This window comes from Primulina eburnea, chromosome 10 (genome assembly GCF_022965805.1).
Source record: "Primulina eburnea isolate SZY01 chromosome 10, ASM2296580v1, whole genome shotgun sequence".
Classification (NCBI taxonomy): domain Eukaryota; kingdom Viridiplantae; phylum Streptophyta; class Magnoliopsida; order Lamiales; family Gesneriaceae; genus Primulina; species Primulina eburnea.
In genome coordinates, this window is record NC_133110.1 from 35,338,791 (window position 1) to 35,359,995 (window position 21,205).

Here is a 21,205-nt window from a genome sequence, read left to right on the forward strand (position 1 = left end):
AAACTAACAAATGAACTTCCAATCTCTAGCTAACTCTGATAATGTGATGTGCTGAAATTGAGGATCGATTATTGCCCAAGTAGCCACTCTGACTCTGATACTATCCCATATATCTTCGCAAGATTTGTTCTCTTCCCTGAAAATTCTGCTGTTGCGTTCCATCCAAATAGACCAAAAAGTGCAATGCACCACTAAGTACCAAAAGTTCGTCATACTCTTTCCCTTGATGAATCCCGGCTCGATGATTAACATGTCTTGCGATCTTCTTGGAAAACCCATTCGAATCCTAAATGTTGCATAACTTGTGCCCATATTCTCGTCGTGAACGAGCAATGTAACAGAATATGGTCTTGAGTCTCGTCACTTTTCTTGCATAAGGTACACCACTGTGGGGACACAGCAAGTCCCGGCATCCGCTTTTGCACTACGTCACAGGTCTGTAATTTCCCCAAAGCGACAATCCAAGAAAACACCTTAACCTTTAGTGGAATCGGTACTTTCCAGATATTGTAATGGTATGGGAACACACTAAAAGAATTTGTGTGAGTGAGTGAGTCATATAGAGATAACCCCCCTAAGAACCCTCTATACAAACTGAAAGTACAAAAAGACGCAGGAAGAAGAGAATGGAGTTTGAGTGAGTGAGGAAGAGTCAATGGTCGAAACCTGGAAAGTACCTTGCCCACTACAGGTGAAGTGTTGCCTAGGGAAAGTGGAGCTTTGTTGACCTGTTTTGTATTCTCCTGAAAGAACAGCCCCTGTAGGTCTAATTCTTCGGTGTCAATGCCTTCCAAAGAATCCGTGTAATTCGATAGCTGACTCCCGGAATCTGAAGATGCAAATGAATCATCGAAACATTCATGTTGGGGGTCATCAAAATCCCCTTCCATGATCTCTTCCTCCGTGAGCATGTCATCCGCCTTGTAATCTCCTTCTATTTCTGTCAGTGCCGCGTCATCCTTGTGAACTCTTCTATTTCTTCGGCGATAGGTGTAACCGAGAGAAGGCAGTACTTGGTTGTGGCAATGTCGCCTTGATGTTTGGCACTGATATCAGTTGCTGTGTCGATTGCTGAAGATATTGTGGTTCGTCTGAAATCTTCGATATTTTTTGGCGCAACTCGTTGTAATATTTTTACCACCTTTCTTCCTATTTTCTGATCTCCATCCAATTTTTTACTGGGATTCCCTGCTAGTGCTGGTGTTGACTGCGTAATTATTTGCTCTTCAGTCGGCTTATCGTTTTGATAGGAGATAGTATGTCCCTCTGCATTATTGATCCTTTGGATGTTGGAATTTCCCCACCCCGCCGCCATCTTCTTCCCGTTAACCACGACTTGGGCGTAAGTTTGCTTTGCGTAAGATTCATAAGCCATAATGTCGAAAGATTCCACAGATATGTCGAGCTCCAACTCTTCCCCGTTTAGTTGTACCATAATTTTGTTTTGGATAAAACCATCTCTGGTACCTTTGACCTTTATCTTGGCAGCTCCCAACTCTCGGAAAGATAATGTGTCATGACTGATCTCCACCAATCCTCCGCACCGATCCCCAATAGTTTTAAAGTTGATGAATTCCCAGAGATTCCACGGCAAACCATAAATTTTTATCCAGCTGTTGCAACACCTGTAGACTGTAGGCGACGAGTTGATATTTGGTCTCCATTCCTCGAACAATAAAGATACGCCGCCATCAAAAAATCCCCTTCGCAGTTGAAAGTAACGAAGAAATTCCGTCCGGTTTGAAGGCCACCACACTGCTTTATTTGCCTGGAATGGGTATAATGTGATTCTTCTCTTGACATCATTGCCTAATATCTTTTCAATCTGTTCCCATTGTATGTTAACTCTTTCCTTGGTGACGATAATAGCTTCTTGCCAATTCCTCTCGTATCGTTTCGCTTCACAAGTCTGTTGACTCTTCTGTAAATCTCGTTGGAAGTCCCATGCTGCTCTTGGTAGAGGCCTGTGATGAGGGATATCTTTGGTAGGGGGATTTTCATGATCGACTGTAGCTTTAAACGGTCTCTGAGCATTCGCTGTCAAAAATCTAGTGAGTATGTTTGAAATCCTTGTCCACCCAAAAGAGTTTGCACCGCTTGGCACAATGATGTTCTGTTTCCTCCCCAACAGGTTGAATCTTGAGATTTCAATGAACTGCCCTCTCCTGTTAGCAAATCTTTGTAATATTACTGTCGAGCTTTTTCCCCTGAGGCGATAGAAATCCAGCGATGGTTGATGCTTGTGTAATATTTCCTTGAGTTTTGAACTGACCCATGCTGCCTCTTCCCTAGCCAATTCCAGAAAATAAGTCGCATTCCTTGTTGTTTCCGACCACAATATCGAAAATCCTCCGTTCACCTTTCTAAGTGAAAAAGTTTTAAACTCAATCTTAACCACATCTCTGAAGTCCATCGGCGTAAAAATTTTTGAGACTAAACTGAAATGGAGTGTTGAATATAAATAGAAATCGGCCGTCCAACAGTTGTCTATCGGCGCCGATGACGAATGGGGGAGCTAACGAAGGTCCGAGAATGAAGGAGAAGTGGGTAAAAAAAAACGAACTGACAGAAGGAAACCGAAAAAACGAGCCGCCGGTGGTTAACCGGTGGTCGGAGAAGAACGATGAGATGCGACGGCAGCCGGCGACAGTCACCGGAGTAGAACCTCGAATGATGTCGACCAACATACGTCGCCGTAGGGAGGGATAGGCATTTTCAAATTTTTCTCTCACTAGGGCTTTTTTTGGGCAGCAATTTCTTACTGCTATCTTTTATTTCTAAGAGAAACACAAACCTCATAAAATTCAAGATCTTTTGGATGCAGAGTGCAACAACACCTGCAGGAGTGTTGAGCTCTCCAATTCATTTCATTCCTACAAATGGATGCAAAATTGAATCAGGCTCCTTAATATTATTGCTGTCACTTGAGAAAATGTGTTTGCATTGAGAATTGATATACGAATTGGGTTTTTATTCTATGTTTTCAAAAAACGACCATAAAGATGTCTTATATTTCAATTGTACATCCATGTTTGTTAACTAAATCATTTCTTATCAATAAAAAAAAGGAAATTGTGATATTTATTCATGAAGCTGTTAAACTATGAAATTATTGTTTGGGATATGAGCACACGTGGAAACAAACCCCTAGCGTCGAAACTCTCATATATTTCACTCTTGTATACTAATTCTTAGGCCTTTCTTGTCAAATCAAATAACGGAGTAATATATTCATGTAATTCTTATATATTAAATCTGGATAAACTCCTGGTTTTCAATTCACATGTGACTAGACATAATAAAGTATAAATTCGTTACTTAAGCCACCTACTGTTAACAAGAGTTCTTCTGAAAAGTGGTTTCTGGCAGAAGCTTGCCGTATAACTAAATCTTTCACCAGGGACATGTCAATTGCCGATTACCACAAAAAATTCCTAATATTTGCCTGCTATTTTGTTGCTTCTAGTTGCTGAAGTTCCATTGTGGATGTATTTAACAGTGATCTTGTTTTCCATTTAGATAAATAAGGTACAATTAATGCAGCCGCCTGCTAAAGTTTTCTTTGATATTAGACAGGGCTACCAGCAGAAACATTGATTGAAAGATTTGTCACGGTTGGCGCTTATAGTATGTTGCGATCTTGCACGATCGAGCCTGAATGCATTATCGGACAGCACTCCATCCTTATGGAGGGTTCATTGTTTGAGACTATTAACACCTATTTATTATCGGACAGCACTCCATCCTAATGCATTCAGCACTTCATCCTAATAGCAAGAAAGGGTGTTAGTAGTTGTCCGATAATGCATTCAGGCTTATTCATTGTTTATTGTGTTCGAAGATTAACAACTATTAACACCCGTTCTTCCACCTAAGAAGAATTCACTGGAGAACTTTTATTAGTACAACCTCTTGTACAAACCCACTTCAACTTGGGAATTATTCATTGTTTAATTGAAACTCCTATCACACTCACAATTATAGGCTGCAACATCACAATACACATAATAGTTAAGGACTCTTATGTCAAGACTACAAGCATAATCTTTAATGTCTTTATGTGGAGTCATTTATCTAAACTTTGAATCTCAACTCTCATGTTTATGTGTGAGGATTTTTACAGTGTATGTATATATCAACTGTATCCTCACACTTGGTCTTGCTCTCATTCTAAGGATTTTTACAGTGTATGTATATATTAAATGTATTATTACACTTGGTTTTGATCTTATTCTAACTAATTTCTTCATATAGTCTTCTCATGTTTTGAATCTTCTTTCAAAGCTTGTATTTGATCTTGATATGTTGTATATATGACCTCCAAGAATGATATACACGTTAGATACAAGAATATGACTCTTGAAAATGTTGTGTGCGAATTCTGACTTTACAACGATCAAATTCGTATTTCTAGTCATTTTCTGAAACTGAGCTAAGCCGGTCTGACTGAGTTGAGCTGCACTAATTAGCTTGAGCTGTTGATTTGATCTGAGTTGTTCCAAGTAAGTTGTTCTCTTTTTTTATTATAACTCTTGATTAATCGATTTCTAAACAAATCAATGAACGTGAAATAGTATCTATTTTCTTAGCTTTCCATATACTAAAGAATCATTTCATTCTGAGTTCGTACGAAAGAGATATACTTGACAAATCGGATTGTCTACAATCTTGAACATTTATTTCATTCAGTGCAGAATCAATGACTTCATCTTGGTTCATCAGTTATTTCTGATCTGATTCAGACTTTGACTTATGAAGATGATTTGTAGATCATTCTCTTAGCTTTGTCACACATATTGAATCGTTCTATTTGAATAATCAAGCTGGGAGATATAACCAAAATATTAGAACTGGTCAGACTGTGCTGATTGTTATTTTTGTTCTCATTTGCTCGATCTTGTGCCTAATATTTCTTCTAGATAAGATTCGAACCAACTGAGCTGTTGTGAAATATAACTTGTGGAAAATTGAGTTTTATATTCGATCGTTTTGGTGGCTTGTCATTTGCATCATCGAGCTATGAGATATCATCAAAACACTGCAGATCACTGGATTTTCAGTTTGGTTGATTTATTGTTTAGCTTCCAAATTAAGCTAGTAGTTTTACACTTGAGTGAATATATTAGAAATGTAATAACAAGTTTTGTTATCATCAAAATCAAAATTTTTTGGGTTTCTCAACCCAACAATCACCTTTTTTATGATCACAAAACTTGTATAAAAAATTATTCAACTAACATATTTCTCCATTTTTTGTGTGAATAAAAAAGATAGCTTTTTAAAGCATGTTAAACACAAAATTTATCTCTTCTTCAATATTTAAAATCAATCTCCCCCTTAAAATTATAAATAGTTATCCCTCTATATTTTTGAAATTTTTTGAAATTGATAAAATTAGATGGATGATTAATTAATGCAAATATTTTTAAAATATGCAATGCTCAAATAACAGCACAAAATATCCAACACACGAATATATGACTCAAACATCTAGCTTCAAAAAAAAAAAAACAACTCAAACTCATAAATTTCAACCAACACAAAATCAAGACATGCTTGCGAATTTCAATATTCATAAATATTTAAAATGTCCCTTGATAGTCATTAAGCTCAATCAACAAATGTAAAAGAATTGCTAACCAAGCTAGCATAAGATGGGAGATCTAATTAGTATTTTACTCAAGTACCATAGAATAAATAAAACTTGGAGCGAAGGTATCGAGTTTTGTTGATGATATATGACTGAAATTTGAATTTTGTCTATTCCATTGATGATGCCAATAACCTTGAATTTCTTGGCCAAAAATCCAACTTTGGCCTTAGTCCCCTTACTTATGGTAGCACATTGGTCTCAACTTGAACTAATAAGCTTCTTTTGATCGTGCACAACTAGGCTGCAAATTTAATATTTGAGTAAATATATTAGAAAAGCAATAACAAATTTTTTTATGATCAAAATCGAGATTTTTTGTGTTTCTCAACCCAAAAATCCCTTTTATGATCACAAAACTTGGATAAACAGTTATTCAATCAACATATTTCTCCTTCTTTTGTATGAATAAAAAGATAGCTTTTTAAATCAGATTAGGTACAAAATTTATCTCTTCTTCAATATTTAAAATCAATCTCCCATTTAAATTTATAATTAGTTATCTCCCTCGATTTTTGAAAGCTTGAAATTGATAAAATTAGATGGATGACTATCTAATGCAAATATTTTCAAAATATGCAATGCTCAAATAATAGCACATAATATCAAACACGAGAATATATGACTCAACCATCTAGCTTCAACAAGAATAAACAACTCAAACTCATAAATTTTAACCAACACAAAATCAAAACATGCTTACGAATTTTAATATTCATAAACATTGAAAGTGTCCCTTATTAGTCATTAAACACAATCAACAAATGTAAAAGAATTGCTAACCAAGCTAGCATAAGATGGAAGATCTAATTGGTATTTTACTCGAGTACCACAGAATAAATATAACTTGGAGTGAAGGTACCAAGTTTTCTTGATAATATACGACTGAAATTTGAATTTTTTCTTTTCCATTGATGGTGGCAATAGCCTGGAACTTCTTGGCCGAAACTCCAACTTTGTCCTTTGTTTCCTTTCTTGTGGAAGCACATTGGTCTCAAATTTAATCAATAAGCTTCTTTTGATCGTGTACAACTAGGCTGTAAGTTTTATACTAATGGGATCTTCTACGAGTTTAGTTTGCAACACAAAAAATTGTTTATCATTTGGGCAATCAGACAAGGAGGTATGTCATTTTTTCCAAGATTGCTACAAGCTATAATATATATGTGTGTGTGTGTGTGCGTGTTAGAAAAATATGAAAATTCGAATTTTTAAAATAAAAATCAGTTTCAAATGCTATTTCAAGATCAAACTGAGCTGATCTTGCTGACTAAGTTGATTTGATTAGCTTGAGCTACTGATTTGATGAGAGTTGTTCCAAGTGAGCCATTCTCTTCTTTTGATTATGACTCTTTATTCATCGATCTCTAGGCACAATAATGAATATGAAAGTCGTAGCCCTTCCTCTTAGCTTTTCATAGACTCGAGATCACTCAATTCTGAGTTCGTATAAGAGATATATTCTTGACAAATCAGACTGTCTGCAACTTGAAACATGTTCTTCATTCAGTGCAGAATTAGTGACTTCATCTTGGTCTATCGGCTACTTCTGATCTGATTCAAACTTTGACTTATTAAGATGATTTTTAGATCATTCTCTTAGCTTTGTAATCGAGAATCACTCAATTCTGAGTTTGTATAAGAGATATATTCTTGATAGATCAGACTGTCTGCAATTTGGAACATGTTCTTCATTCAGTGCAGAATAAGTGACTTCATCTTGGTTTATCGGCTACTTCTGATCTGATTCAGACTTTAACTTATGAAGATGATTTGTAGATCATTCTCTTAGCTTCGTAATACATATTGAATCGTTCTATTTGAATAACCAAGTTGATATATATGACCAAAATATCATAACTGCTCATACTGAGCTGATTGTTGTTTCCTTTTCCGACAGCTCGGTCTTGCGACTAATATTTTGCCTAAACAACATTCAAACCAACTAAGCTGTTGTGAAATACAACTTATGGAAAGTTGTGTTTCTATTCAGTGTAAATTTTATCGAAAAACTGCAGCTTGCCAGATTTTCTGTTTGGTTGATTTCGAGTTTCAGCTTCCAACTTGAGCTAGCAACTTCAGAGTAAAAATGTTAGAAAAACAATAACAAGTTTTATTATCATAAAAATCAAGATTTTTTGTTTCTCTCAACTCAACATTATGTTTTTGGAAAATTCTGTGAATATTGTTAGAACAAGTTCGGAATAATTACAATGAAATTGAAAATAAAAGTAGTAGATGGTGTGATCTCACCGGACCATGCATAGAAACAACTTTCCTAGCCAAAGCATAGGTAACTTGATTCGTTGATCGAAACGCAAAATGAAAACTACGACGAGATGATATATTTATTTAGGATATTACAATCATCTTTGTGAAGACTTGAACTTGAGGAGTCTGGAATTATCCAGTGCTCGATAACCAGGAGAGCATTAGTAGGAAATTAATAGGAAAAAAAATGCATAAATGGGTTTAAAAACAAAAGTTATTTCCCAGATATTAAATTGAAATAAGCAATAAAACGAATTTTTTTAAATCATAATTGATGATTTCATGTGCATATCTCCAAATAGATTTGATTCCAGTAATTAATGTATTCCACTATATACATAACAGACAAAAATAAATAAATTGTTTAAAATAATATTGTTTTATAATAATGGGAATCCCATCCACAATTGTCAATTGGCCAACCACTTAGCCAGTAAGAGGAAACTTCTAAACCCAAAACAATTTAATAATTGTCAATGGAATCTAAATTATTGTAGAAAATTAATTATCTTACAAGTTAGATACTTTGTGAAGAAACGTTATTTAAATCCCAATGATTGTTAGAACTTTTTCAATAAATATGTTAAAAAAAGTATAGGGTAATATTTTTAAATTTCATATTTGGTTTTTTTGCTTGCAATAACTTGTTTTCTTGACTCATTTTTCCTTTTCATTTATTGAACTTCAAGCACAACGTGAATTTAACTTTAAAATCCATAATTCAATGGTCGCAAACTCTTTAAATCATCGAATATGGATATTTAAACATAATGTTCATCCAACTCGAGTTTCGAACTAAAAGTGTCACTTCTCGATCTAGTTCCAGATTCTTTTAAGTACTATTATGCATAACGGGTTTCATCGACAATTAATTTTTCTTAGTTCTAATTTTTAAAATTGATTAACTCAAATTATTATTACTGTTCATAGTTTTTTTTTATCTGAATCAAGAAACGTGCAAAAATTATCATACAGACCTTTATCTTAACAAGACACGACAACATCTTGTCCAATATTTTTCGTGATTTTGTCGAAATTATTTTCCCATTGCAGAAAGATTTTGCTTAATGATGTGCCAATGGTAACTTTTCGTATCGAAATTAGGTTTTTCCAAGTTGGCAAATGCTCTAAAATAGTCATTAATATTGATTAATAGATTTAAAGATAGGGACACCTTGTGTCATTACATATATGTCACCAACCACTATGTTTCATGGAAGACTTAATAGGGATTTTTTTTATATAAATTCCAACCTTTTGAGTGTGGCAAAAACTTGCCACATCAAAAACACAAGTTTCTATGTTTTCTCCTTCGTTCTCACTTCTAATTTTCTATCATCTGTTTTTTTTTCCCTATCCATCCCAAGGCACACATTTGAATACAGAAGGAGTTGATAAAATAATGAGTCCATGAATTCTTTCTTCATGATTATTTTTTTGAGTCGAGAAAGGGATATGTTATAATTGGGTCTCGAATTTGAAACAGCAAATCATTGAGGTTCTTCATGATATCAAGATGCAATATAGGTAATGTTTTATGGGATTTCAAAAATAGTTTTTGTGGTATTTTTTGCTCCTATTTGCTAATTATGATGTTGGAACGACTCAATCAAATCAAATCGCCCGAGAATCGGGTCATTTTGTTTGATTGAGCCGTGCCAATATCATATCAAGTTTTGTAATATTGATTTAAATATGTGTTTGAACTGAAAGAGCTAGAATTGAAAAATAAAATAAAAATCAGAAATAAAGATTTTAAGATGGTAGCAGGTCTTTGTTAGACAATATAAAGAATTGGAAAAATTCGATCATAAACATTTTAATATTTTTTCATTGGTGATCTAAATAGGATATATGTCTTACAAAATTTATTGATGAGACCGTTTCACAAAAATTTTGTGTGGAAATGGTTATGATGAGAAATTCCACATTCAGTCGAATAATTTTTAAGAAAATATAGTATCTCACATTCAAATACATAAGATTTCTCAATTATTTATGTTTTATTAACTCGTTATTATGGATAATAATAATTAATTGAGCAATATTTTTGGTAGTGGATTGAATATAAATAGGAAGAGATTATCGTCATATGGTGGATTATTTTCATTGATACATTAAATTTTACGTTTGAAATTGGCCATTAAATGTGGGAAAATGCAAGATAAATAAGATGGATATGCATTTGTGTCATTGAAATGAACAAGTAAGACAAACTCGAACATGTTCGAATATACTTCAGATAATTATTAATTTGATCTATTATTTATCAAGTTTCTTTTTTTTTTCTTTTCCAATTTTTCTATGATGTTTTGCTTCTCATTCTTGTTGGCAAAATTACTATATGGTAATGTTCAACATTTGTAAAGAAAGAAACTTCGCAACATATAAAAATATTCATGTATATAGAACAATAAATGAAACAAAACTATAGAATAACTATTAATCGTGCCTTAAGAGTAGTGACAAAATTATCAATTAAATATCGCAATTTGGGCATCCGTGTGAATTATCAAATAACAGATACGGACAGAAGATGCACCAAACTTACAGTCTGCACAAAAGTTAAGTCATGTGCGCTCATACCAACTATATACTTACTAGATGCACTCAACTCCCAGCAACGACGAGTCCTCTACCCCGCCTTTCGAAATTTTCAGGTTCACAAGGATCGATTCAAGAGAAGACAAAACTGCAAAAGACATCCACCGGGTTCTAACACTGTGGAGCCGGAGTATATGACATAACTAGGTAAACAGCAATGTATAAGTGCAGACAGCTCCGAACAGAGACGCCTACATCATACATACTCAACTTCCCACGATCTATTTCCCCAGCGCAGTAATTTCCAGAAAAAGTAACCACCGGGAAAGTTTTCCAAAAATGGGGAGCTATCAATACAGGGCTGCCCAAAGAACGAGTCACCAGGACAACAGCAGGTGAAGATGATGCCACCAAAAAATTTTCTTTTGTCGCAACTTTGTTTCAAATGTCGGAGGGTATCAGAGACTTCATTGCAAGATGATAAAGCGGCTTTGGAGTCCGAGACAAAATGAAAGCATTCCAACTATTTTTACCGATTAATGTCATCTCCTCTGAAAAACAAGAGAAGCTGTCGTCCCTAGAAGCTTGTCTCAAGACACGACACAGTTTCTTATTTCCGCCTCCACAGAACAAAATTTCATCAAAATAGTAAGCATCACACGTTCTAAAATTGGACTAAATCTCAAGATTTCAAAAAACATGAAGCATTCCAACTATTTTTACCGATTAATGTCATTTTGCTAACCAAGTTTAGAATGTAGATAGTGAGTCCTTGAAAAAAAAACCCTAACTTCATAAATTCCAGAAAATGCAGCCATCTAACTTTCTCCGTCCCAATTGAACATCTTCTTTTTTTCGTGACTCCAATGTATAGAACAGGATCCAGAACGCGATCTCCAAGCTGTATAAATTAACGCATTAGAGAGGACTTTATCATGCATAAATGGTCTCCAAAGAACTAATGATACATGCCTCATTTCCCATGGAAACTTGGAAACTTGCTGATCAACACGATTAATAAGCTTAAATCTTAGTTTTGGGTACGAAAGCATATACTTTCAGAATTTTTGTTCACTTTATCTGCTCAAAATAAGAATACATTATCGAAGTAAAGCTTGGATAAGTTCTAAAAAAAGCTTTGAAAAGCTACCTCGTCATAAATTTGATTCAAGATAGCTTGACCATCAAGATGTTCATGATGTGTTAATCTCTCAGCAGTGAGCAAAATTGACTGTCATTACATTTAACAGAAACTGTATGGAGTACCAATTGGTGATATGCCGCTTGATAAAATGACATCAAATTGAGTTTCACCAACATCTAACAAATAAATATGCCACCAAAATATAGGAGATATTGGTATCAGAGACCTAATCAAGCTAAACAATTACAGTCGAGCGATGATCAACTGGTGTGAAACAAGTTTTTGTCACATGATATTCTATGAGAAACTTTACGTGTAAGGCAGAATTAAAGAAACCTCACCTTCTCGTTTGTTCATGTCCTTTGCGATACAAGTGCAACTGCAGCAGCATAGGAACATTGTCTCGTACCATTTCTGCTTGGACATTTGTGTAAGATATGACAATCGGAGTCCCTACAATGACAGTGTCTATTGGAAAGGCGTACTCTGCCAACAACAGGCAACAAACAATGGCATATTGTTCATCTTAATCTATGCTGATACGCAAAAATTCAGGCTCAACTATTTATATGAATACAATTAACTTTTCTTCCACTTACTGACAACTGTACTTGTATTTCACTTTAAACATCAATGTATATCATATACAATTAATTTCATATCATGCATAATGCCTGGATATAATTACTCAATACTCACCCATCACTTGTAGGATAGGTTTGATGTTTTCTCCAAGATCCTGGCACATAATAATTAAAGGTGAGAAACATTTTAAAATGTAGACTTTTCAAATAAAAAATTCCAAAAATTGTCTAAAACTTCAATAAAGTTATTACAAGTCTTTGACTATTGAACTGGTATTAGAGTTCCCGGTTTCCATACTTGCAAACATGATCAGCTTAACAAAAATTTAATGCACCATTCTACAGAGTAATAACATGAGATAAGTCACCGCTAAAGCCGATATCGAAGGTAAATAACATCCATAGGGGGTCATTCAAATCTCAAAACAAGGAAAATGTTCAAGAAATTGTACATGTCTAGATTTTCTGGATAAAAACAAACCAAATTATTTGAAACATCGTTAAGACAAAATGATAAAGAAAATCCCAAGATAATGTAACTCACAACGAATAGTAGGATTCCAGTAGGAGATGAAGATTCCGAAACAGCTGATGAATAATGTCTGATATCCATCACAAAGTCATCAGTGTGAAGGCCCGGTGACTGAGATTCTTGGCACCCATATCAAATATAAGCGAATTGAGATACAATGGTATTCGGACTATCGTATGATAACTAGCAGTTAGCACAGAAGGTAGCTGTGTTTCCAAATTTTAAACTCTCAGATCACAAGTACAGAGCCACATCTCCAGAGTAGTACATTAAAACTTTGAAATAAAAAGTATGCATCGAGCTTAACATTTTTGTTCTAGGAACATAAACCAACAACAATTACCTGATGGTTGACCGGCAATGAAATGATATTTGTCTTTATTCCTGGTAGAAAGCCAACTATCAATAGTAATCCTATGTTCCCAAGTTCCTCCTTTGGAGACCCATCTCCAAAATTTTCAAACTCCTCATGTGTTCCCCATTGCACCTAACCGATAAGTCTGTAACGTTATATGATAATGTAGAATGTTTTTTGACCTAGTATATAATTAAAAAAAAATCAACACTTTAAAAGGCTAAATCAAAGAACAATTACCTAAGTAATAAGCACGGAGGCGTGATGCTGACTTTACAAAAGTTCAAGATTATTGCAGCGAATCACCATAAACATCGTAACAATAAGTAATTACCTCTGTTAGCTCATCAGTAAGCACGTCTCTCCCAACGACTCACTCAGATACAGTGAAAACTATGGAATCGTGGGACTAAATTTTTCTTCAATCTGCAGAGCATCGACTTGTTACCCAGCTAAAACACCATGTATAGGATACCCATATCAGAGAACTGGGAACAATACCAGCTCCTGAGCTGCTATAAAGTGCAAATAGGGGTTATAGGGGCAAAGGATACCAGGACAAAATGAGGTCGAATTGGTTCCGAGAAACCTTGTTCACAACCTCATCCACAGCATCCTACCATAACAACAGAGAGACATAATATTATTGGATAGAGCCGAGATAAAATAAGACTAATCGAATGCTTAAAATTCAAAATCGTCCACCATACAGATAGATTTTCCTATGATCGCGCTGCATTTTCTTAGAAGCCACAAATCATATTGCTACATAAAGTTCTTAAAAAATAATTGAAAAACAGTAAACTAAAAGCTTACATGTCAGTATGGATTTAAACATATCCTTAAGTACCCTTGCTAAATTTGCACGGAATTATGGATCGAACTCGCACAGTCTATGACATTGCAAAATATCTGGTTTATATGATAACAGATTTGGTTTATCCAGTTTCAAAAATCAGCAAACTACAGTTAAAAATCCATAACAGCCTATCAGACTAAGGAACCCAGTTTCCATCTAACAGAGCGCTCCATGAGCGGCTGACGCACGCCGATGATGCGAAGAATACGGCCGGCAGTTGGCTGAGGATTTTTTGTAAGAGATCTTCTACTAAATCGCTGATTTCGGTGATGATATCCTCGCCGCCCACCTTTGCTGAATGGAATTTCTCCTTCATTTTCATCATTTTCTTCAATGATCGAATGGACTGTTTCTCCATCGCCGCTTTCGGCCTGAGAAGAAGAGTAGCGGAGCCTTCGGACCACTGTGTACGGAGGACTATGAATATGTAAGCGAGAGTCGCATTTATGCAGTCGCTAATACATAAAGCGAAAAACGATTCTATTTTCTTAGTTCCCAGTGTCATATTTAATCTAGTAAAAACAAAATTTAAAAACAAATCAGACGTGTATTTGTATTAAATTTAATTATTTATGATGTCAAATTTCAATCTTTTTATTATATTTTATTTTTATATTTAACGTCAACATAACATTATAATGTCGATAGTGAAAATCAAAATTCATATTTTATATTGTATTTATATACTTCATTTTTCTTATATTCATAATACTAACTTCAAATAGATAATTTTAACGTGATTTACAAGTTACTGTGTTGATCTTTTGAATTTTTAATTTAAGCATTAATACTATTAAAAGTTAACAATTCGAGATTATTTTCCTAAAAAATATAGGCTTACTATCTCAACTATTATTTGGCTCAAGTTTATTAAAATTATATTAGAAATTACAAACATTTTTTTACGCTTAAACTTCTATTTAAAGGCCTTTCATGTTTTTTAGAATCTTAATACGTAGAAATAATAAATAATCGGAATCCAAATTAAAAACAGTTATTTTTATATTTTTCCAATGAAAACCATTTTTCTCTCTTTTAAAAAAAAATTTGTCATTTAAAATATAAACTTTATGTTTTTAACTTGGTTGTAAATTAAATGATTTTCGGGAATATTATTACTTTTATCAATGTCGAAAATTACACTCCCGTTTAACAAATGTTAATTTTTTAAATTAAAAAAAATTATTTCAAAATTTTGTTTAGTATTAAAATATTTCAATTCACCTCTATATATTTTTGTGATATCACTGACAAAATTATAATTAAAATGCAGGCTCGACTGTTGGTGTGCAATTCACCTGAAAAAGGGAGGAATATTAGGAGTCTAAAATTGCATGAATTATCCTTTTTATTTCATTATTATAATTATAATAATAATATAATTGCCAATAATAATTGTTTGAAAGTCATTAATTGCTGATAAAATGGAATATGAACAACTTCTTGTTGTTAAAGTATTGCCCCCATGAATCCACCAAGCTTATATAATAGATTCAATCTACACTTCTCATTAGTTTCAACTTCAAGATAAGTTCCGGGGATATGTCCAAAGTATGGATACACGACCTTCATGATTCAGGTATGTGTACTACTTGTCGATATACGATAATATTCATGGATTTTGGAAAAAAATTATGGATTATATGGATTACATTTTATGGATTATATTTTATTGATTTAGGTCTGAAAATGTTGTTGGAAAACGACGACATAGAAAAAGATAATGAGAATTCGAATTTATTGTCAAGAAACAATCAGCAAAAGCTCGTTTCTAGGTTTTTAAATCTAAGGTATTTACTATAAACTTTATTTTTTGTTTCCGTATTTTGGACATTTTTGTATATATGAAGAGAAATATCGTTCTTTCAAATTATATGATTTTATGTTTTTACAAAAGTAATTGGTAAGAAATCAGGGAACATGTTTGGATTAATTACTAACTTAAATTTTCTTAATATTAATGCTTGAATAGATTTAATTTGTTTTCGATTTTTTTTTTGTTGAATAAGCGATTTTATGGTGAAGAGCGATTTTATGGTTATTTGTCAATTAAAACGCGCTTTTGAGATCCTTCCCCTGCTAGCTTAATTTCCCGCTTAGGGTTTATTTGGTCTGTTAACCTCAGGCTGAACTCGAAAATGGAAGGAGAAGAGTTAACGGAGCACGAAACTGCTCTCTATGATCGCCAAATTCGTGTATGGGGCGCCGATGCTCAACGAAGGTATTAAAGATTCTTGCTTTATTTGTTTCTAGCGCAGTGTGTATAATGCTTATTTGATTTTCAGGCTGAGCAAGTCTCACATACTCGTCAGTGGGCTTGAAGGCAGTGTTATTGAGGTATTTGTGCTACTTTCTTATGATGCCTGAGTTGTCGGAGTTTGAGGTTTAGTTTTATTGTAGGTGGGGTTGAATCAATTGGGAACTTTATGATAACCATTTTTCTGATATTGATGCAGTTTTGCAAGAATATTGTGTTAGCTGGAGTAGGCAGTGTGACTATAAACGATGATCGTTTGGCGACTGAGGAGTTGTTGTCGGCCAACTTTTTGATACCTCTAGACAAGAGCGTGTACTCTGGGAGATCTCTTGCTGAGCTGTGTTGCGAGTCTTTGAAAGATTTTAACCCCATGGTTAGAGTTTCTGTTGAAAGAGGTGGGATCCTGGCTTCGTCTTGGATTAAAGATTGCTTGATTTGGAGTTTGGAGTTTGGAGATAATTCTGAAACTTGGATTCTTGCTTGTGGATTCTTTTTTTTTTTTTGTACTTATGTGTGGCTTCGAATATCTATGATCTCTGGTTGAGTAATGTTCCGGAAAACCCCGGTTTAATTTTTGCTTCATCTTCTTTAATCATCAACTGGTCCAAGTGTCGTGGATTTGGCTGCTATGATTGTCGTAGACTTCTTAATCTAATATGAAGTTTTCTTGATTCTTTCAGGTGAATTATCTAGCTTTAGTATTGATTTATTTGGGAAGTTTGACGCGGTAGTTATAAATTGTTGCTCCCTAGCAACAAAGGTCAGCATCCCTTATGTAGTTGGAGAAAGTTAAACTTTGGGCTGTTGTTTTTTACTGTTTTTCATAATGCAGGTTTCTTATTATTTGTTTTGAATGAATCTACTGCAGAAATCTGTTAATGAGAAGTGCCGCAAAATGTTAAAACGAGTTGCCTTTTATACATTGGATTGCAGAGACACATGTGCTGAAATATTTGTTGATTTGCAGAATTACACATACTTGAAGGTGATATATAACTCAGTTCAACATTTTACCTTGCGATTATTTGGTTTTGTGTGGCACATGCTTTTCATGTTCCATGATTTTATTTCCTTTAATGGACTGTGAATTGCTTAAATTAAATGATCTTGTTAAGTGATTTATGGGATTGAGCTTGAGATTTTCAGTCTTTTGTGTGGTTTATTCAGCTGAACTTATTACCGTGTCTTCATTGTGTATTTTTGGTTGAAATCGAAATTCAATTTCTTTTCCTCTCTCCTGTGGCAGAAAAAAGGTGATGAGAAGTTTGAATGCCTTGTAGAGTATCCCAGTTTTGAGGTATGATTGTTATGCTTGACCAGTTTTCTAACCTCTCACCTTACCAATTTATTTACAATAGATGATGGTTTAGTTTCTGCTAAATGTAAGCATAAAAATAGACTGTGACTCGGATTGCTGGACTTACCATTTTACTCTTATTGGGAGATGCTGTAGAATTTCTTTTGACATGGCATATAAGATGCATAAACCTCCAAGAAAGTTAAACTGAGCTTAGAACTTTACTGGTAGTAGTAAACTGGTAACTCCAGAATTTTGAGGATAAAAACAAGCATGTTCTTAGTTTGTCTGTTGTTTGTGGGCTGCAGTTTTATTGATATAGTATGGAGTAGAAATTCCATCATTATTTCTTGTGGAATACTGGAATATAAAAGATCCACTTCAGACTTCAGAGCTTAAAAAAGTTGATGGGTAAAATGAGAAAATTATTTAGGTCAGCTTATAAGGACAAACTTATCCATCTTGGATCACCGACAAGATCATTTACTGGATAGTTAATTCATGCAAAGAAGAGAAATTTAGAGGCCATGTTGAAACCAATTTATAGACCACTGCTGTTGCAACACTAAAGGAACTTTAGACACTCTAAAGGAACCTCTAAAGTTCCTTCTAAGAGGTGGTTAATTAATTATTGATCTATTTTGATCATGAGTAGGGAATCAGATATCAAGAACATTTATCAGCCTGGCCGATGCTAACTGCGGGTTAGAGATGAGGGTACAGATGGGAGATGATAAGGGATAGTTCCGATTGTTGAAGCTGAGGGGTGAATGGTAATAGTAGCTGGTGTCAGATGCTTTGGGCTTAAGCTCTTTACTTCGAAACATAAAACTGACTCTTAATACTCTCTTATGGAGGAAACCAGCACTGTTTCCTGATAACATGAATCTCACCTCTGGCTCACCGCACACCAACTCATTATCATTCAGCTTCCATCTGCCTCTTTATTTATGCACTTAACAATCTTGATTTTTTTGCTAATTCTGTCTTGATATTTCATAAGGCGTATGTCCTTTTTTGTTCCACACAGGAGGCTATTTTTGTCCCATGGAAATCACTTCCAAAGAGGGTTTCTAAGTTGTACCTAGCTATGAGAGGTATGATTTTGGTGTCGTCATTTCTTGCAATACAGAAGATTACTGAAGTGGAAACAATTGGTTTATACTGCTCCTGATACATGTTGTGATTACCAATTTTTATACCTTGTCATTTTGGAAGTGGTTATGTGAATCTTTTCAGTGATAGAAAAGTTTGAAGAGCTTGAAGGCCGCAGTCCAGGGGAAACATCGACCTCCGACTTGTTCAATGTCCAAACGTTGAGGAGGGAACTTTGTGAGGCAAACGTATGTCTTGTGCACTTTTCATCAATCATACAGTTGAGTAACATCCATTTTTGTACCTGATCTTTTATAATCTTATGTAGTCAGTGAGTGAGTCGCTGATACCCGACTCCCTCCTGGTGAGATTGTTGAAAGGTAAAACAGAATTCCCACCTGTTTGTGCCATCATTGGTGGAATCCTTGGCCAGGTACCATGTTTCCAAACAGTCTCTTGAATGTAGCTGTGCAAATGAGTTACAGTATCCGCTGATTTCCAAAATTTCATCCACGCAGGAAGTCATTAAAGCCATATCAGGCAAGGGTGATCCGCTAAAAAATTTCTTCTTTTACGATGCAATGGATGGTAAAGGTTTGATCGAAGATATATCCAAGGCGAAAACTGAAGGCTGAAGTTTAGGCTCTCGATTAATTATTCGGATTAGGCTAATGGTTCGTGTTTTCCAGCTCACTGGAATACAGATGTTTACTACCGTCTAGGAAAATGATGTTTTTTTTTAATCTGAATCTGAATCTGAATCTGTTACTCAATGCAGCATTGTTTAAGCAAACAGCCAGAACTATTGGATACCTTTTCAAGTAGCTCTTTAAAAAGAAATAGAAGCAGTTTCGTGTCGAGCAATTAGCTTAGATGATAAACACTTGGATTTAAAAAAACCTGATTTAAAAAAAAAACCCTTTTACAATATTAGTGTCTTATTAAATCAATTTCACATAGATTTTCAAATAATTTTGACTTAATCATCCATAATCGTGACAACTCTGCACATAATTTCTCATTCTGGACTTTTGAGTTATATCGATGAGTAACATTCTTGTAAGACATTTGAGAAAAAATATAATTTGGGAATTCGGTATTTGAAAAAAAAATCTGAATGTACATCCCCACCATAATATTTTAATCCGATTTTTTTTTTCCATTTTCAATCACTGTGTTCTATCCTTAACAAGAACAGCGATAGAAAAGGAGATATCGTAATCTAGAACTTTAGGCTTTAAATTTAAAAAGTAGAAAAATCAGGAACGTGGGCAAATTCAAATCCCACTAAATTCTCATCCATTAACACCATCACCAATACATCGATTCATCAAGAAAATAACCAACATAATAGACAGATCCCACCATGAAAAAATCATCAGAAGCAGGAAACTCGAACGAATTACAGTTGAGTGAGAAAAACCAAGAATTGTTCCAAAAACTCGAGATTCTTGAAGAAGATTTGATGATATCTTTACAAAAACCCAACCCCCCACAGAACCAACGTAGGGATTTAACTGGCACATCAAAAGGTGGCAACATTTTAACTTCTTTTGATCAGCTACTCGAGAATTCGCCTAGAGAGCTCATGTCTTCTCTTCAAAGCACAATATCGCCTTCGGACACGATTTCGAACGCAAGAAACTGTGATATTGCTGTTGAAGAAGTGATTATGGACAGAAGGGATGTGATCATGAGCGGTAAACTGAAGGGGAGACGCCTGGTTTTCGACTCGATGGAGGTGGAAAATGAGATTGCACTGGGGTGGGATTATGAGGTTAATAGCGGTGTGATGATCCAAGAACAAGAAGTGATCATGAATGAAAATTGTGGTGATGATGGGAAAATGAGCCGATCGCGATCATGCACGTTCTCGGGTTCGATTTTGTCGGAAGAGGGAGTGGTCGAGGAGGAGGAGAAGACGGTGGTGGAGCCGGGGAACGTGGCAGAGAAAAGCGGCTGCAGGAGGATGAGAGGCGGCGGAGGTGGAAGGTGCATGGTTGTTGCAATGGCTTGGTTAGTGATTTTGCTGTTTGTGTTCATTTTTGTCCTAATTTCAATGAGGTGCAACGGGGAATCGGTGCATGGAGAATTGGTTCCAACATGAATATTATTATAGCCAATCAATTATTAATTTTATTTTTATTATTGTTGTATTTAGATGGACTGCTTTAATTGACTAGTAATTTTATGCATACAGCCTCAAATATTTTTGGTATTAATTTTATTTTAAGAAGCTATGGATTATGTTAAAAGAGTAGGTCTCTTGTGAGACATTCTCATTAATCTTTATCTGTAAGACGGGTGAACTCTACCGATATTCACAATAAAAAATAATATTCTTATCATAAAAGTAATATTTTTTCATGGATGACCCAAATAAGATATATGTCTCACAAAATACGATCAGTGAGATCGTCTCACAAAAATTTTTGTCATGCTAAAACTAAGAACTTAATGAAAATATTTTTTTAAAGTTTTTGATAATGAAATAAAGTAATTATTTAAGTTTTTTTTCTCAATTTTTATAACAATAACTTGGGTGAGACGGTCTCACGGGTCGTATTTTGTGAGACAGATATCTTATTTGGGTCATCCATGAAAAAGTATTACTTTT

The 21,205-nt window shown here is 34.6% G+C and overlaps 2 protein-coding genes across 7 annotated transcripts; one reads left to right on the forward strand and one right to left on the reverse strand.

The window, feature by feature from the left end:
* Positions 1-10,342: 10,342 nt before the first annotated feature.
* Positions 10,343-14,422, reverse strand: LOC140803372 (uncharacterized). Of its 6 annotated transcripts, none has more exons than XR_012111858.1 (8): positions 13,582-14,422; positions 13,321-13,506; positions 13,069-13,225; positions 12,738-12,795; positions 12,446-12,532; positions 12,309-12,348; positions 11,951-12,095; positions 10,343-11,366 (listed from the first exon to the last, which is right to left on the reverse strand). XR_012111858.1 is itself a non-coding variant. In XM_073159232.1 (5 exons), the coding sequence occupies exons 2-5, from the start codon at positions 12,804-12,806 to the stop codon at positions 11,258-11,260; spliced, it is 363 nt and encodes a 120-aa protein (XP_073015333.1). In that variant the 5' UTR covers positions 12,807-12,844; positions 13,069-13,094; the 3' UTR covers positions 10,343-11,257. The 6 variants fall into 6 exon arrangements, 3 of the variants coding, with proteins under 3 accessions (XP_073015333.1, XP_073015334.1, XP_073015335.1); XR_012111857.1 differs by having other exon boundaries at positions 12,738-12,844; XR_012111856.1 differs by having other exon boundaries at positions 11,951-12,062; positions 12,738-12,836; positions 13,582-14,420.
* Positions 14,423-15,992: 1,570 nt separating this feature from the next.
* Positions 15,993-19,381, forward strand: LOC140803373 (SUMO-activating enzyme subunit 1A-like). The gene is made up of 10 exons (XM_073159235.1): positions 15,993-16,160; positions 16,225-16,276; positions 16,396-16,591; positions 16,877-16,956; positions 17,065-17,181; positions 17,443-17,493; positions 18,524-18,590; positions 18,733-18,836; positions 18,917-19,021; positions 19,107-19,381. The coding sequence occupies exons 1-10, from the start codon at positions 16,078-16,080 to the stop codon at positions 19,221-19,223; spliced, it is 972 nt and encodes a 323-aa protein (XP_073015336.1). The 5' UTR covers positions 15,993-16,077; the 3' UTR covers positions 19,224-19,381.
* The last annotated feature ends 1,824 nt before the right edge of the window (positions 19,382-21,205 follow it).

What these genes read in the sequence shown, in the direction of transcription:
- LOC140803372 (XM_073159232.1), bottom strand. Translation starts at nt 12,806, where the DNA reads ATGGATATCAGACATTATTCATCAGCTGTTTCGGAATCTTCATCTCCT. An exon ending in CTGGAATCCTACTATTCGTT is followed by an intron (nt 12,349 to 12,737) that starts GTGAGTTACATT and finishes ATTATGTGCCAG; the next exon opens with GATCTTGGAGAAAACATCAA. An exon ending in GGACATGAACAAACGAGAAG is followed by an intron (nt 11,367 to 11,950) that starts GTGAGGTTTCTT and finishes TAATTTATACAG; the next exon opens with CTTGGAGATCGCGTTCTGGA.
- LOC140803373 (XM_073159235.1), top strand. Translation starts at nt 16,078, where the DNA reads ATGGAAGGAGAAGAGTTAACGGAGCACGAAACTGCTCTCTATGATCGC. An exon ending in TAGAGTATCCCAGTTTTGAG is followed by an intron (nt 17,494 to 18,523) that starts GTATGATTGTTA and finishes TGTTCCACACAG; the next exon opens with GAGGCTATTTTTGTCCCATG. An exon ending in TTGGTGGAATCCTTGGCCAG is followed by an intron (nt 19,022 to 19,106) that starts GTACCATGTTTC and finishes TCATCCACGCAG; the next exon opens with GAAGTCATTAAAGCCATATC.